This window comes from Gekko japonicus, unplaced genomic scaffold (assembly GCF_001447785.1).
Source record: "Gekko japonicus isolate JY-2015 unplaced genomic scaffold, Gekko_japonicus_V1.1 scaffold5143, whole genome shotgun sequence".
NCBI lineage: Eukaryota > Metazoa > Chordata > Lepidosauria > Squamata > Gekkonidae > Gekko > Gekko japonicus.
This window is the reverse complement of record NW_015162629.1, coordinates 7,129-24,895: the sequence shown is the minus strand read 5'-3', so window position 1 is coordinate 24,895 and position 17,767 is coordinate 7,129. Positions and strand designations below refer to the sequence as shown.

General features: G+C 48.9%; 1 protein-coding gene across 1 annotated transcript in view; it reads right to left on the bottom strand.

The window, feature by feature from the left end:
* Positions 1-17,161, bottom strand: part of LOC107106368 (phosphatase and actin regulator 3-like) — a gene marked incomplete at its 3' end in the record, with an annotated part of 51,100 nt that extends 33,939 nt beyond the window's left edge. Inside the window, exons 1-2 of the mRNA XM_015406505.1 lie at positions 17,005-17,161; positions 6,273-6,350 (exon numbers count right to left, since the gene is read on the bottom strand). Coding sequence (XP_015261991.1) covers positions 6,273-6,350; positions 17,005-17,161 — 235 coding nt within the window. The remainder of the gene's footprint in view (positions 1-6,272; positions 6,351-17,004) is intronic.
* Between the last annotated feature and the right edge of the window lie 606 nt (positions 17,162-17,767).

The following is a 17,767-nucleotide window of genomic DNA, read 5'->3' as shown; positions in this document are numbered from 1 at the left end:
CCTCCAGGGTCATCTAGTCCAACTCCCTACACAATGCAGGAAAATCACAAATCCACACACACAGAGAGACCCAATGACCGCTGTTCCATGCCCAGATGATGACAAAAAAAAAAACCCTCCAGGATCCTCAGCCAAACTGGCCTGGAGAAAAATGGCTTCCTGACCCCAAAGTGGTGATCAGCATTTCCCTGGACATGTAAGAAAGGGCCACAAAAACTAAGCACGGATGCAACCCTTCCTACCCTCCCTCTCATGACCTGCCTAAGTTCACAGAATCAGCATTGCTGTCAGATGGCCATCCAGCCTCTGTTCAAAAACCTCCAAAGAAGGAGAGCCCACCACCTCTCCCAAGGAAGCCTGTTCCAAGGAGGAACCGCTTTGACTGCCAAGAAGTTCTTCCTAATGTTTAGTCGAAAACTCTCCTGATTTAATTCTGGGGTGACCGAAAACAACTCTCAGGAAAGTGTTCTCAGAATACGATACTGAGTCAAAAATAGGTGGTGAAATTTGAACTATGCCTGTCAGAAAGTGGCTTCCAATCAGAGACAGACAGCTGGAACTCTCCGATGCTCCACTTTGGCTAACTGTGAAGTCATGGAGGCGTGACGGGGGAACCCGGGGGCGGGATAGCTGAGATTTAATGCACTCTGCTTTGTGTAATATGGCCGATCTGACAAGCGCAAATTATTGCGTTAAAATATGATCTAATTGGAAAAGATTAGGATGTGACGGCTGCATACCTCGCCTTAATCAGAACAGGCTTAGGAGCAGTCATTTAGAAAGACATTGTTGGGTGAATTTTAAACAGAGGTTAATAAATGGCGTATGTTACTAAACTGTAAAGTAAAACCCCTAGGACCCAAGGCATCCATTGTTTTAGGAAGGAATAACATGGATCAGACCACATTGCTCCCGGCTACCCATTATTCACACTCCTCTGACTAGATGACTTTGTTGCATTGTAAATTCGCTTGATGCTTTTATTGGTGTCATATAACCAGAAGTTAGACAAGAGAGAAACAAAGCCTCAGCGCTTGCTATTCTCCTTCCTTCTGTGTCTCTCGAAGAGAAGAGGAGAAGCAGGAGTAGTTCAACATGGCCCATCGTTCGCACATTAGTTAATGTCCCCCTTCCAAAAATCATCTGGATTTGGAACGGGCTCGGCAAAAACAAATTATTTTCCACACAAAAAACCCTGGAAAATAAAATGGGTTATTTTGGTTCCCGTTCCAAAGTTTGGTCCTGATGATGTTCTTGTGAGGGCAGTGCAGGCGGAGTGCCACTGCAGTGAACGGGGGGGGGGGTCCCAAAAGGCTTTTAATGAATCTAAGTTTTAATGAATCTAAGTTTTAAAATGTGTACACCTGAATAAATTTTGTATTTTCATAATATTTAGTGTCAGCTTAACCCTTGTGGATCCATGGCTCCCAAGTTGGCCACGCCCAGCAGGAACTCATTAGCATAATAGGGCACACCTAACAGCAGAAACTCATTAGGATTGGCTACATTCGGGGTGTGTGGTCTAACATGCAAAGGGTTCCTGCTACAAAAACAGCCCTGGGTTTTGACTACAAACAAGGTAAACAGAATAAGAAGCAAAAGGTGGGTGTGGCTGGATGACAACACTTCTGGTGACATGGGGGTGTGGCCTAATATGCTAATGTGCTGTGCTGTCAGGGTGTGGCCTACTATGCTAATGAGTTTCTGCTGTTGGGTGTGGCCTGTTATGCTAATGAGTTCCTGCTGGGCTTTTTCTACAAAAAAAGCCCTGAGAAAGGTTAAAGCGTTTGGGGCTCTTTAGCTTGGAGAAATGAGGACGGAGGGGTGATAGAGGTTTACAAAATTATGCATGGGATGGAGCAGGTAGAGAAAAAAGTACTTTCCCCTCTTTCTCACAATACAAGAACTCGTGGGCACTCAATGAAATTCATGAGGGGCTGAGAGAGCTCTTTTGAGGACACAGCTGCATGTGGAGGAATGAGGAATCAAACCCGGTTCTCCCAGATTACAGCTTGCACTCCTAACCAACTACACCAAACTAGAGGTTGGTGCTCAGGATCTGGGCCCGCTCCTTGTAAAGTCACCTTGCTGAGCACAAAATTCAGGCTTTGTAAAAAAACACAAAATGCTGTATTGTTAGAGAATGAACTTGATATTTTGCTCTATGAACTATATTTGCTGCTACACACACAATGCACTGTGCACACACACACACACGGGCTCAGAGAACTGTACATTTCAAGTCACCTGTTGTGATGCAACACATAGAAGGTGCCTACACAAGCATTACATGTGAATGAGGTTTCAGTTACACAGTTGACAGCCTGGTGAAGGAGCACACACCTCCATTATTGTGAGCAGTAAGAAACAACAGCTTTGAGAAGAGACAGCCCCCATTGCAGATCTAGTTGCTTTGTTCTACATTGGTATTTCCTGCCAAATGGACATTTGGTTTACAATAGGATGGCCAGCCTTGATCAGCACTTCAATTAAACATCCTGACGCCAAGGTTTCACACCTGCCCAGATGTCTTCCTTGAGTAAGGTTTTAGATTTCAATATTGACCACTCCTTATAGGCAACCTCCCACTCCTATAGGTAACCAATAGGATTGTTTTTGGGACGGACTAACAGGGAGGTGGGCCAGGAGGTTGGTATCGTCAACACCCACCTCCTGGGACCCCGATAAAAGAAGAGAACCAGTCACATGGTCTCTCTCTCTCCTACTTGATCAACTAGCATCTCCCTCGCAACAACCCCTGTCTGCTTTATACTCTCCTTTTGTCCAGCTTGCTATCCCCAAACCCTTGCCTCTACTTTGATCTCTTGGTCTGCAGTCAAGAGACCCTCACACAGTCCTGCTAAGCTCTGGTAGTGTGGATCCCTTTAGTTTTCCATTTCTTCCCCTCTATTCTTCATTGGAACAACCAACGCTGCGAAGACAGATAAGTATCACCCATCATCATCCCCACCTGCTAATGCAAACATGCTTATTTTAATACTGTAGTTCTAAGGAGCTTGATTGAATGTGTGAACACATCAGTATTGTTTGTATGTGATTTATATTCTTTAAGTAAAAGACAGTTATTTTTAACAACACCAGCCTCGACTCCTTCTCTGGTAACCCTTGGTGGGAACAGGACCTTGGTATAGTTGGCAAGCACCCAGTTTAAAATTTGCCAATTGCTGTAGATAAAGCAATTCGGCTAACAGTATGCTGACCCATGCATAAATTTGCTGTTTGCATCTTCTAAGCTCTACATGCCAGATGGAGTTCTAGAAGGCCTATGCAGCTGTGCAAATGACAACAATGGGAAGGAGCCAGAAGGAAGAACCACTGGACGGAAAATACCCATGATCAAGGAATCCACTGCCACAGGAGATGGCGGCGGCTACAAGCATGTACAGGTTGAAGAATTAAACATATGGAGTAGAGGTCCATCAGTGGCCATTAGCCACAAGGTATAGATAGGAATTCTCAGTCTGGGGCAAGTGATGCTCTGTATTCTTGGTACTTGGGGGGGGGACAGTGGGAGAATGTTTAGTGTCCTGGCCCCACTGCTGGACATCCTGATGGCACCTGGTATTTTTGGTCACTGTGTGACAGAGTGTTGGACTGGATGGGCCATTGGCCTGATCCAACATTGGCTTCTCTTATGTTCTTATCATAAATGGGAAACATACCAAAGCCTCCCCAGCCAGCTTTTTCAACTGTTGAGCAAGAACCGGATCAACCAAAAGGCTAAGGAAGTTCTAAAGTTAAGTTTCAGCCACCTTGGGAATTTGTGCCATGCTTAGGTTAGCATTCCTCTTTGAGAAGAAGAAGAAGAGAAGAGATTGGATTTATACCCCACCCTTCACTACCTGAAGAAGTTTCAGAGCATCTTACAATCTCCTTTCCCTTGCCCTCCCCACAACAGACACCCTGTGAGGTAGTTGGGGCTGAGAAAGCTCTGACAGAAAATGCTCCTGAGAGAACAGCTCTGAAAGAACTTGTAACTGACTGAAGTTCACCTAGCTGGCTGCAAGTGGAGGAGTAGGGAATCAAACCCAGTTCTCCCAGATTAGAGTTCACCGCTCTTAACCACTACACCAGACTGGACAGAGGACAGAACACTACACTGCTGCCTATTCTTGACTCATTTAGAAAGGCTGCAGAGCAGGTGGGTTGTATGCTTTTTGGCAGCTGTGGTGTAAATTAAAATGCCGGCAACATGCAAAGTAGAGAAGCAGAATGGCTATGAAACACCCCCACACACACACACATGTTGGCATGAGTTAACAGGGCAGAAAGGCAATGCCTGAACCTGTAAGCATGGCATGTAAAGGGTGCTAACTCCAGGTTGGGAAATTCCTGGAGGTTTTGGGGGTGGAGCCTAGGGAGGGTGGGGTTTGGGGAGCATAGGGATCTCTGTGTGGTATAATGCTATAGAGTACACCCTCCAAAGAAGCCATTTTCTCCAGGGGAACTGCTCTCCATAGGGTTGCCAGTCGGGGGAACCCCCACTTTTGTGGGGTGCTTTCGCACTGCTGACCAGCTGACTGGCAGGGGGAAATCCCTGCCCCGAATGGCCTGAAAGGTGGTGTGATGATGTCACCTGAAAGTGATGTCCTCACGTTGCTGATGTCGTGCAGCGACACTGTAGTTTTTTGGGCAAAACTCTATGGTAAAATCACCTACAAACCATAGAGTTTTGCCTAAAAACTAGAGAGTCACCCCCCCCCAACATCAGCGACGTGACGAGGTTGGACCTGGTAACCCTTGATCTCTATTGATAGGAGATCAGCTGTAAGAGTTTTGCCTAAAAACTAGAGTGTCACCCCCCCCAACATCAGCGACGTGACGAGGTTGGACCTGGTAACCCTTGATCTCTATTGATAGGAGATCAGCTGTAATACTACAAAAGTATATAGCACTTTGTATATTTGATGTACGTTCAAGGTAAATCAATTTTGAACTTGAGAGATATGCTATCCTAGATAGGTTATTATGCCTGCCGCAAGGGTGCCGATGGAACCCTAGAAAATATGCTGCTATCGTAAGAGTTTTTGTGCTCACAAAGAGAAATTATTGTGCCTTATGTCCTTTATATACACCACAGTCCTTGAAAAAGACTGTATTCGAAACAGCTAAATTACTAGAGTCCCGTGGGACTAGTGATTGTGATACTGACAAGGTGCTTCCTGAACATTTGAACAGAATGTAAACCTGCACTTTGATGTTTTGTTTGGGTGAAACCTGTTTTTGATAGTAGCTGATACCAATACTTATATAACAGTATAGAAAAGGAGAAAAAGAAAGAAAAAAAGAAAAAGCACAAAATCGATTTACCCTGAACACACATCTATTATACATGGCGCTATATACTTTTGCATCTCTTCCTAACACTGTGACCCTCAGTTTTTGTATTTTCCACCTGGAGGCTGGCAACCCTAGTGCAATGCCATGGAACCCACCATCCAGAGCAGCCATTTTTGCAAGCCTAGTGAGATGTATTTTGTGTACACAAAGGAAAGGTTTATAAGAGGTTTATAAGATTATGCATGGGAAAGAGCAGGTAGAGAAAGAGGTACTTTTCTCCCTTTCTCACAATGCAAGAACTCGTGGGCACTCCATGAAATTGCTGAGCGGTCGGGTTAGAATGGATAAAAGGAAGTACTTCTTCACCCAAAGAGTGATTTACACATGGAATTCACTGCCACAGGAGGTGGTGGCAGCTACAAGCATGGACGGCTTCAAGAGGGAATTAGATAAGCATATGGAGCAGAGGTCCATCAGTGGCTATTAGCCACAAGGTATAGATAGGGGCTCTGGGGCAAGTGATGCTCTGTCTTCTTGGTGCTTGGGGGGGCCAACAGTGGGAGGGCTTCTAATGTCCTGGCCCCACTGGTGGACCTCCTGATGGCACCTGGTATTTCTGGCCACTGTGTGATACAGAGTGTTGGACTGGATGGGCCTTTGGCCTGAGCCAACATTGGCATCTCTTATGTTCTTAAAGAGAATTACAAATGAGTTGGACGAAAAAGGGGGGGCATCCAACATGTGGTTGAAAGGGAGGGCTCCTTCTGTCCTTTTCCAGTGCTGCGATGGGTCCCACTGGATCTAAATCCATGCCTTATCAGAGTCCAGCCACTGAAGGAAAAGGAAGGACTGAACAGGGTCCTCCGCTACCTCCCTGAACTGGCTCCATGCTGTTTGCTTGTTCGGAATGGCTTCCGGGTTCTTCCGGAAAGGACTGGGGGAATAAAACACGAAGATGGTCATCCACTTGCCTTGTTCCATCATCTCCAGGAGGCCTTTCTTAATTAGCTCGTCCCGACCTTGCCTGGCAGCTGTCTTCTTCTCTAATGCTGCAAAAACGGGGGGGGGGATTTGAGCATGATCAACATGGAACATCAGAGGCTGACAGCGCATGGAAATGAACACCGCAAGAAGGCCAATGGCAAACGCAGATGGGTGCATGAGGGCCAACTTGGAATACAGCACAGCAGGTGAGGTATAAGAGATGAGGGGTTCAGGGTGGCGAGACGTCCCCCTCCCTTCCCGTTGGTCAAGCTATATGACTTATCTGTCATGCTCAGGGCTGCATACATCGGGTTAACCCATTTTTAACCCGCTAGGTTAAGTTGACAGGTGGCACCCAGCCAGTGAGCTCCAAGGAGCAGCAGGGATTTGAACTCAGGCCTCACCAGTGCAAATCCAGCACTTGATCCACTATACCACACTGCCTATAGGACCGTGCCGCCATTACAAACAACATGCTTCTGCCATCAAATATAACCCCCATCTCTCCGCCCATCCGTTGGCAAGGACTGAACAGGGACTCAAATATTTGCCATTAGTCCCTCCTCCAAAACCCAAACAAAAAAGACATGGGTTGGCTTGGAGGCCAGCTGCTATCTATTCTTTATTACCAGGGAACGGAGAACATTTATCACCAGGACTTCTTAGGCGATCCATGGAACACAGGAATTGCCAGCCTGTATTGGAAAAGGGATGGCTGTTTGTGGAAGTTTTGCCTTCTGCATGGGGGAAAAAAATCGCTTGCGGCCAGTTCACCCCCCACCCCACTGCTGGAGTTCTGTCTCAGCCATCCTACCAGGAATGAGTGAAATGGAGTTGACACATCTTGTAGGTTCCTCAGAGTTTTGAGAGGTAATCTCCAGTTTTTCTGCCTGTGATTTTCAAGGCATCTCTGCTACCAAAGAGCTGGAGATGGGGTGGGGGTGGGTGGTGCAGGGTACCCTGGAACTAAGCCAGTTTGGCGTCGTGGTTAAGTGCACAGACTCTCATCTGGGAGAACCAAGTTTGATTCCTCACTCCTCCACTCACAGCTGCTGAATGGCCTTGGGCAAACTATAGTTCTGTCAGAGCTGTTCTCTCAAGGGCAGTTCTTGATAGAGCTCTCTCAGCCCCACCTACCTCACAGGGTGTCTGTTGTGGGGAGGGGAAGGGAAAGGAGATTGTAAGCCGCTCTGAGGCTCTGAGTGGAGGGTTGGGTATAAATGCAATCTCCTCCTCCTCCTCCTCTAATTCTAATTCTTCTTCATCTACATATCTAATACCGAAGTCGCCCCCTGCGTGCGGATACTTATTTCCGCACATCGGTGGCCCCTGGGGGGGAGGGAGATGTTTGTGCACACTTGGAGCAGTCCCCAGGTGTGCACAAAAATCTGAAACCTGTAAAAAAATATCGGGGGGATACTTAAATCCCCCCAAAGTGACAGAGCGTCCCCTGCACATGCGCAGGGAATGCTCTGCACCCAGTCTCGCCACCGCCGCTGCTTCAGAGCCAGGCAGCAAGGCCCGGGCGGCTGTAAGCCGCCGAGGGAGATCGAGATGGGGGGTGGAGGGGGGTGGAGGAGACGGAGGGGAACCGGCAGGATGGAGGGGAACTTACCTCCTCCTGCTGCTTCCTCCTCTTCCTCATAGGTGTGGAGCTCCCTCCCCCCCCTCCCGCGAGTATTGTGGGTCCCGCCCCTTGTTAACTTTATTTGGGATGGCTTCTTAAAAGGATTAGTGAAATTCATGGACAAAGAATTTTCATCATCTTATATTCAAACAGCCACCCAAGGCCTCCATCTGTGGAGAGCTATATCTGCAGATCAGGGCCAGATGGAGGTTCAACAGATCTTTCAGCAAACTTGGGGCTCTCCCCAGGTTTGCGGAAAAATTTGAAAATGTAAAAAAAAATACATTGGGGGTTTAATTCTATCCCAAACCAACAGGTCGCTGAGGTGGCCAAGCTGCAGCTGGGTGGGGAAGGAGTTAGCCCTGCCATTGAGGCAGTACAGACCCAGGGCTGGAAGCCAGGTGAGTGTCCAAGGCAACAAAGAGACGTGGGGGGCAGAAAGTGAGGGGCTGCCGCCGCCAAGGCTGATGGGGGCTTGAGCCATCCACCACCACTGGACAAGCAAAAAGATGCCACCTCAGTTGTGAAGCACCAAGGCCAGCCACGGAGGCCAAGAGACCAGGTGAACAGACCACCAAGACAGCCAAGATGACGGGGAGCAAGTGGGCCACTGGCACCATGGTGGTGAGAGGCCAGGCAAGCCACCCATGCAGTGAGGAGGAGGAGAAAAAGAGGAGGGGGAGATAGGATTCATACCCCACCCTTCACTACCCAAAGGAGTCTCAGAGTGGCTTACAATCTCCTTTCCCTTCCCCTCCCCACAACAGATACCCTGTGAGGTAGGTGGGGCTGAGAGAGCTCTTTCGAGGACTGCTCCTGAGAGAACAGCTCTGAAAGAACTTGTGCCTGCTGAGGTAGCAAAGCTGGCCGGGGGGGGAGGTGAGCCGCAACCACCATGGCAGTGAAAAGGCTCAGCGGTCAGGTGAGCCACCCAGGTGGCAAAGGGGGGAAAGCTGGAGGGGGTGGGGGGGGGGGGGGGGGCGCTGAGCACATTCCTGATAATGCTGCCAAGGCAGCGAAGTTGCTTGGGGAGGGGATGCGAGCCACTCCACTCCCCCCACAGCGGCTAAGAGTCTAGACGACCGGGCAAGCCAGTAATGCAGAACAGGGCAGAAGGTGAGATAAAGAGAGTGACAAACAGCTTTAAAAGGGGATTAGATAGATTCCTGGAGGAGACGTCTGTCAATGGCTACTGGCCTTGGAGACTAAAGGGAACCTCCATGTTCAGAGGCACTAAGCCTCTGATTACCAGAGCCAGGAGGTAACATCAGGGGAAGGCCTTGGCCTCCATGCCCTGTTCTTGGCCCTCCAGGGGAACTGGTTGGCCACTGCATGAGACAGGATGCTGCTCGATGGACCACTGGTCTGACCCAGCAGGGCTCTTCTTATGTTCTTATGAAGGCCATGGCCTCTATGTCCTGTTGCTGGCTGTCCAGAGGATCAGGCTGAGTCCACTGTGTGAGGCAGGATGCTGGACTACATGGATTGCTGGGCTGACCCACCAGGGCTCTTCTGACGTTCTTATGTGATGGGGTGGGCGAGGCAGAAAGAGAAAAGGAGTGAGGATAGACATAGGGGAGAAAGATGAAGATGGGTCGCCCTCTTAGTCTGTCTGAAGCAGTAGAAAAAAGCGAGAGTCCAGGAGCACCTTAAAGACAAACAAAATTTGTGGCAGGGAATGAGGGAAGAGTCGGACTCGACTGTGCGACTGAACAACAACAAATGAGCTTTCATGAGTCACTTCTTCACTTCTTCAGATAAGGAAGAAAGAGAGTGGGGGGGGAGACACTGAGAGAAGTGGAGGGAGAGGGGAGGAATCAAAGGTGATGCTCTGTCTTCTTGGTGCTTGGGGGGGGTCAACAGTGGGAGGGCTTCTAATGTCTTGGCCCCACTGGTGGACCTCCTGATGGCACCTGGTATTTTTGGCCACTGTGTGACAGAGTGTTGGACTAGATGGGCCTTTGGCCTGATCCAACTTTGGCGTCTCTTATGTTCTTATGTTCTCATGTGGATAACAAAAGCAGAGTAAACTGGAGGGAAGATCCCTCATGGTTTTGTGTGGGTTTTTTTTTTGGGGGGGAACCCCAGATGTGTAGAAGAACATGACCTTTTCCATTGGTCTCCCAACGGGAAGGGGGAGGGAATCCAAAAACCAGGAAGACAAGTATTGCACATACATGGTTTGATCGTGCAGTCAGGAGATACTGTTGATGTGAATTGAGAGGGAGAGAGGACGTGACTTCCCTGCAGGTTCAGACTGGGAGGAACAAATGGTCCAGGACTGGCCAGGCGCTGGTTCCAGCCTGGCCCCAGCCCCCTGAAGGAGGGGTGAGGTAGAGCCTCCCCTGCTAGCTCTGTGCAGCTTGGTTGGGGGTCTTCTTTGCTGCGTGGGGCTCAGCCATGGGCCTCATTTCCCGGTTCTCAGGCTGGGCTGCATGCCCCCCTTTGCCACCTGGCATGAGGCTCAGGCCACTGGCTTGTGGCATCAGAGGATGCTGCCCTGCCTGCCCTGCATGGGGTGAGAGCCACCCCTTGCTTGAAACTGGGATGGCCCTAGGAAGGAGGTGGCGGACTTAAAATGTCTTCCCTTCCTCTTCCCACAACGGACATTCTGTGAGATAGGTGGGGCTGAGAGCGCTCTGAAAGAGCTGTGACTGGCCCAAGGTCACCCAGCTGGCTTCAGGTGGAGGACTGGGGAAATCAAACCTGGTTCTCCAGATTAGAGTCCACCCCTTTGAACCACTACACCAAACTGGCAAGGAGACGTCGAGGCCATAAGAACATCAGAAGCGCCCTGCTGGATCAGAACAGTGGTCCATCTAGCCCAGCATCCTGTCTCACACAGTGGCCAACCAGTTCCTCTGCAGGACCAACAGCAGGGCACAGAGGCTGAGGCCTTCCCTGATGCTGCCTCCTGGCTCTGGGATTCAGAGACTTTGTGCCTCTGAATGTGGATGTTCCCCTCAGTCACCTTGGCTAGTAGCCATTGATAGACTTATCTTCCATGAATCTATCTAACCCCCCTTCTCAAGCTCTTTACGCCTGTGGCCATCACCAGTCCACTGGGAGTTTTCCTGGTGGCCTTAGTGGCCAATCCACCCCTGGTTCCCTGCAACCACTAAAGCAAGAAAGAGGGAACAAAATGTGAGCTCCCTGACACTTCTCAGGAAAAAGATGATGAGGAGATTGGATTTATACCCTGCCCTTCACCCGGAGTCTCAGAGTGGCTTACGGACTCCTTTCCCTTCCTCTCCCCACAACAGACACCCTGTGAGGTCGGTGGGGCTGAGAGAGCTCTGACAGAACTGTCCTTGAGAGAACAGCTCTGACAGAACTATGGCTCGCCCAAGGTCATCCAGCAGCTGCAAGTGGAGGAGTGGGGAATCAAACCTGGTTCTCCCAGATTAGAGTCCGCGCACTTAGCCGCTACACCAGGCTGGGATCCGTTGTGCTGAACTCTGGTGCTTCACTTCACCTGCTACAGAAGAGACGCAGAAGAATGTCTCATGCTGCTCTCATTGTTGCAATGTCTCCCAAGTAGGGAGGTGTGGCTTTGCTCTGCAGACAGGGAATGGTTCCCAGAAGTGTCCCCAGCCTCTCTCCTACAGCAGGAAATCTGCTGGGAAAACATCCCCCACAAGCCCTCAGCCCTGGCAATGCCTGCAAAACAGGGAGTCAAGTCCTCTTATGTTTTTATGCCAGGGTGACTAAAGGGAACCTCCATGTTCAGGAGGCAACATGAGGGAAAGACTTCGTCCTCTATACCCTGTTGTTGGCCCTCCAGAGGGACTGGTTGGCCAGTGTGGGAGCCAGAATGCTGGACTAGATGGACCACTGGTCTGATCCAGCCAGACTCTTCTGATGTTCTTCTGCTGCTTAGGGAGTTAAGAGCATACGTTCTGGATTCTGTTCTGGATTCCTACTTAGAATTGCAATGGAGCCTCCAAGTTCAAGAGCAGTCTGGCATAATGCTGGCAGTTAAACAGGAGATGACTTAGACTTTAATGGCCTCCTTGTGAGTCTCTGAAATCAACTGGCTCGGTTGTTGGAAACCGCGTACTGGGCTTGATGAAGCTTTGCACTCCCCTGGTAAGACAATTCTTATTTTGCAGTGCTGGGTTTAGGGCCCCTGGGCATTTCCTTAGCAGAACAAATGCTTTTCTTTCCAAGAAGAATTGAAAGAAAGAAAAAAACCCCAAACACTATTAGTGTTTGATTAAAAGAAACAGGCCAAAGTGGCTCCCTCTTGCCTTTCCCCACAATGTCAGAATGACCTCCCTAATTCCAAAACAAAGCCAAAAAGAAATGGTAAAAGACTTGAGGGAGCAACAAGTCTTGCTTGGAGAAGGTCAAGAAGGAACAAACTGGAGGTGGGAAATCTCAGTTCAGTTCATAGCTGATCAAGAAGCCACGTCATAAACACCTGATTAATCCCATGCTGCTTGCAAGGATTTCTAAACTCCGGGTATTGTTAGGGGTAGGGGACAAGCTGTAACCGGGAAGAAAACCCGATGTCTATTTTGTGAAAAGGGGAAACAAGCAGGGAAGGCATTCATGGAGCTCCATGGGAGCCCAGAGTCCCCCTCCTTGGGATTTTAGACAGCGTGTGATTAGACCTTGGAAACCTCTGTATTCTGGGGCAACTCTCTGGTTCCACACGGCAAGTCTCCATTGTTACAAAGAATTCGCCGAGTCTATGGATTAGGTATGCATTCAAATTACACAAATCCCTTTACTTAAGGTGGGGGCTGATTGTCCAGGGTTGGTAACATTACCAAGGCCAGCTCCAGATTCAGGGGGGCACCTGGGCAAGATGCCCTTCATGCCCCCCTTCCCAAGTAAGCTGCTCTCAGGGGTGCACATGCGCACACACCTGCCTGGAAGCACGGAGTGGAGTGATGACTTTCATTTTCATGTCCCTTTCTGCCCTTCTTAGGCCACTGCAAGTACCCTTGTCCTATCAGGTCTGAATAGGGTTGCGAAGTCTTTTTTACTCACCGGTGGGGGAGCGTTGCCTCGGTCCGGGAGCTGCCCGTGGATGCGCGCACACGCAAAGCGCCCCCGCGCCCCCAGAATGTCACAGGAAGTGACACACGACGTAGAGCACGTTGGGGGCGTGGCCCAGATCGTCGGGGTTTCCCCCCCCCGACGATCTGGGCAACGCCCCCAACGTGAGCAATGTGGCTGCGTCACCTCTGGTGATGCAGCTTCGGGGAGCGGAGTTCTTCCCGGGGCCCGATTCCGCCACGGCGGAAATCGGGCCTCCAAAGCGGGGGTTTCCCCGCCCCCCACCCCCACTTGGCAGCCCTAGGTCTGAAATGGACTGTACAGGAAGCTCTTTTGCAACCTGTTATGGACTCAGGGGCATTGGGTTGGATAGCGGTTATTATTATTATTATTGCCTTACTATAATTATGTATTAAATCTGTGGATCGCCCAGCCCCGTGAACGGGCTCTGGGCGATTTACAACCTCAAACAAATCAAACAGTTAAACTATAATCAGCCTAATAAAATTATCATAATACATTAATACAACAACCACATCAGATGGCCATCAACCCCCTTTGCTGGTTGCAGTGCCCTCTGCACAGCAGGGCAGGGCAGGGGACGTGGGGGGCCACAGAAGTAAAGAAGGGTGCCAGTCCTAAACGTTGCTATCCTCAACCAAAAGCCTGATGGAACATCTTCGCCTTACAGGCCCTGTGGAATCGTATAAGATCCCGCAGGGCCCTTATGCTGTTCGGCAGAGAGTTCCACCAGGTTGGGGCCAGGACCGAAAAGGCCCTGATCCTAGTCGAGGACAGCTGGACCTCCATGAAATTGCTGAGCGGTCGGCTTAGAACGGATAATAGGAAGTACTTCTTCACCCAAAGAGTGATTAACACTTGGAATTCACTGCCACAGGAAGTGGTGGCGGCTGCAAGCATGGACGGCTTCACAAGGGAATTAGATAGGCATATGGAGCAGAGGTCCATCAGTGGCTATTAGCCACAAGGTATAGATAGGGGCTCTGGGGCAAGTGATGCTCTGTCATCTTGGTGCTTGGGGGGGTCAACAGTGGGAGGGCTTCTAATGTCCTGGCCCCACTGGTGGACCTCCTGATGGCACTGGTATTTCTAGCCACTGTGTGATACAGAGTGTTGGACTGGATGGGCCTTTGGCCTGATCCAACATTGGCATCTCTTATGTTCTTATGTTCTTACGACCTCCTTAGGGCTGGGGATCACCAGTAAGTTGTTATCCGTTGATCTCAGTGTTCTTCTGGGGTCATATTGAAGGAGGCGGTCCCGAAGGTACGTGGGTCCCTGACTGCTCAAGGCCTTAAGTCAACACTAATACCTTGAACCTGACTTGGTATTCCACCAGTAGCTAGTGTAGCTGGCGCAGCACAGATTGTATATGTGCTGTCCATGGCGTTCCAGCTAGGACTTGTGCCACTGCAATCTGAACCAGTTGGAGCTTCCGGGTCAGTCTCAAGGGCAGGCCAGCATACAGTGAGTTACAGTAGTCCAATCTGGAGGTGACTGTTGCATGGATTACCGTGGCCAGGTCGGAGGGCGATAGGAAAGGGGCCAGCAGCCATGCCCAATGTAGGTAGTAGAACACTAGTCTGGCAGTATTGGTGACCTATACCCATCACATCCTCCCATGCCCCCTTCTGCAAATCTGGTACTGTTTGAATCATTCGGGCAGTGTTACAGTCCTCCCCATCAATGCTGGCAAGAGTAAAAAAAATATATATGAAAGGATCTGGCCTTGCTGGTGGACCTCCTGATGGCACCTAGGTTTTGCCGCTTTGTGACATAGCGTGTTAGACTTTATGGTCTGGGACCAACATATCTACAGGACCACCTCTCCTGACATAACCCCCAAAGAGCATTATCCTCCTTAGGCAACAACACACTGATGGTCCCAGAGACAAAGTTCATTTGCCTGGCCTTGACTCGAGCTAAGGCCTTCTTGGCGATAGGTCCTGTTCTATGGAATGCACTTCTAAGTGAGAGCTGGGCCCTGTGGGACTTTGCTCAATTCCGCAGGGCCTGTAAATTGGAACTGTATCGTCTAGCATATTGGTGAGACCAGGGAGTTTTATTTATATACTACCCTCTGTTTTTCCCTCCCCTCTCTCCCCAGGAACAGTGCAACAGTTTTTACACCATCTGGTTAATTGTCTGACTTTATAGTTATAGTTTTATTGTTTTAAACTTCTTATTTATGTTGTAATCCACTCTGAGCCCTACAATCGTGAGGAAGAGCTCTCTCTGTCTCTGTCTCTCTGTCTCTCTGTCTCTCTGTCTCTCTGTCTCTCTGTCTCTCTCTCTCTCAAGGCAGTGATGCTCTGTATTCTTGGTGCTTGGGGAGCAACAATGGGAGGGCTTCTAGAGTTCTGGTCCTGCTGGTGGACCTCCTGATGGCCCCTGTGTTTTGGCCACTGTGTGTGACACAGAGTGTTGGACTAGAAGGGGCATTGGTCTGATCCAACATGGCTTCTCTTATGTTCCTATCTATATCTATCTATCTATCTATCTATCATCTATCAATCTATCTTTTGGGGCAGTGATGCTCTGTATTCTTGGTGCTTGGGGGGCAACAGTGGAAGAGCTTCTGGAGTTCTGGCCCCACTGGTGGACCTCCTGATGCCACCTGAGTTTTGGCCAGTGTGTGACACAAAGTGTTGGATTAGATGGGCCATCGACCGATCCAACATGGCTTCTCTTATATTTTTATTTTCTTAGTGCTACCTTGTGACATCTCTCCCAGCATGAAGTGGGAAATCGACCTAGACACCCCCAGACTTTGCAGGGGCCCTCCTGGTGATCTCTCTTTCCTGCGGGAAGTGGAGCGGTGAAGCACCTGAGGCTTTACACTCCGCTGGTCTGATCTGCCTCCGTGAATGAAACCTCCCCCCTTCTTTGCACTAAAATGGTATTCCTGACAATCTGCTCTCCCACTTTGCATAAGTAGATTACCATTATATGGGACAATTTCAGTACTTTTTAAATGGGCTCAACATATCTAAATGGCAGCTACAACGCATCATCGGCAAGGGATGGGGCAGAGCCAGCAACGTGGAGTGCTAGATGGACCAGCTCCTCTGCCTTCAACAGTGGTCTCCTTGCAGAGATATAGCAGCTCACATTTCTCTTGGCATAGGGATATAGGTGTCCAAAGGATTTTACACGCTGAAAGCATAAGAAGAGAGCTAGAAAATGCATGTCTGACTCCCAGATATGGGTGGTGTTCACCTGTACTTGGCTGCCTGCACCTCAAGGGAGGGGGAAAGATGCATTCCATCATGATAACCAAAGGTTCTTTTGGATTGCATCTCTGCAAAACACAGGACATTCCCTAACGTCTTCTTTATGAGCATTTTGGAGAAGGGACTGGTCACGAGAACAGACTTGCTAGCAAATGGGCATCAAAATGACCAGCACCTGCCTTCCTACATTGCTAAACAGCCTGGTCCCCTAGTGTACGATGCCTCGTGCTTTCAACCGGATGCCACCTGGTTGCTCAAACCCCACAGAGACCTAAGAGGAAAAAGGGGATCACGGGAGAATGACGGGGGAAACCCACCACACGGTGATATTCCCCTGTTAAAAATTAGTTTGGAAAGTTACCCTGAGTTAGCACGACCAGGGCCTTAATTTAAAAAAAAAAAAAAATTCTGCACAGAGAAAACCTGCATATATTTGCATATTATCCTTGTTTTGAATAATTTATTCAAGTCATGGGGAGGGGCAGGAAGGACTGAAGTCCTTCTCCTGAGCTAGAAATCTGGTTTAGAAGCACATCCCTCTGCGGAGATTTCATCAAGCACCTCCCATACATTTTTACGCGTATCTATTTGATCAACAAGACTAGAACCTTGTCTTTTAAAGAATGAAATCTGAGCTTCCCAGGAAGATGGATTTTTGCTACTTATACTACATTCTATCTCTTCCCCAAACTTAACACAAAATTGAAGAACACATGCTTATACTTCGTGGTTTACTAAATACAATCCGCTATGGCCCCTTTTCACATGCTCATTTAGCTCTATTCTCTTACAAAGGGATTTTTAAAATCAAAATAGTCTACTCCCACTTACCTGCCGACGTCTGCTTTAGTTTCTCATTTTTCTTTTTCCTCCATTTCCATGGTTTGAAAATCCTGCCCAATGTTGCAAGCTTGCTGTTCCTTCGGACGGGAGGAGTTCGAATCCCTGAGACCAGATATTCGGAACGCACTGCAGGGGACTGATCCATGTCCTCTAAAAAGGAAAAAGGAAACCAACAAGTCCAATGGTTAAAGAAAGAACAAAAAATATCAAAGAGGCTGAAAGAAAAGAAAGTTTGATCCTCGAGCTGTAGGAAACAACGCGAGAAGGTAAAAGAATTAGTTGCCACCGAATTTTGTTCCAGTGAAATTTCAAGGTTCCTGTGTGAGATACACTTTTGAGGAATTTCTAGGAAGCAAAAAATATTGTCAATTAGAGATATTTCTTAAGGGAGGTGACTTTGAATTGGGTGAGTCTTCCTGGCAGTCGCAGAAAAAAATGAATGCTGGTGGTTATGCTTTTCCATACCTGTCATCTGCCTCCATGTATCCTTCTGTCTCCTGTATCTGGCATGTGGAATTCGCTGACAGAGGATGCAGCGATGGCCAAAGGCAAAAAGTAGCTTTAAAAGGGGATTAGACAGATTCATGGAGGATAGGTCTAACAATGGCTTCCAGCCATGGTGACTAAGGGAACCTCCACATTCAGAGGCAGTCAACCTCTGAATTGCAGTGCTAGGAGGAAACTATTGAGATATATGTCCGAGTGATAGAGGTAGCAAGCAGTTACTATAGATCCGTTTGATCTGTTTGTC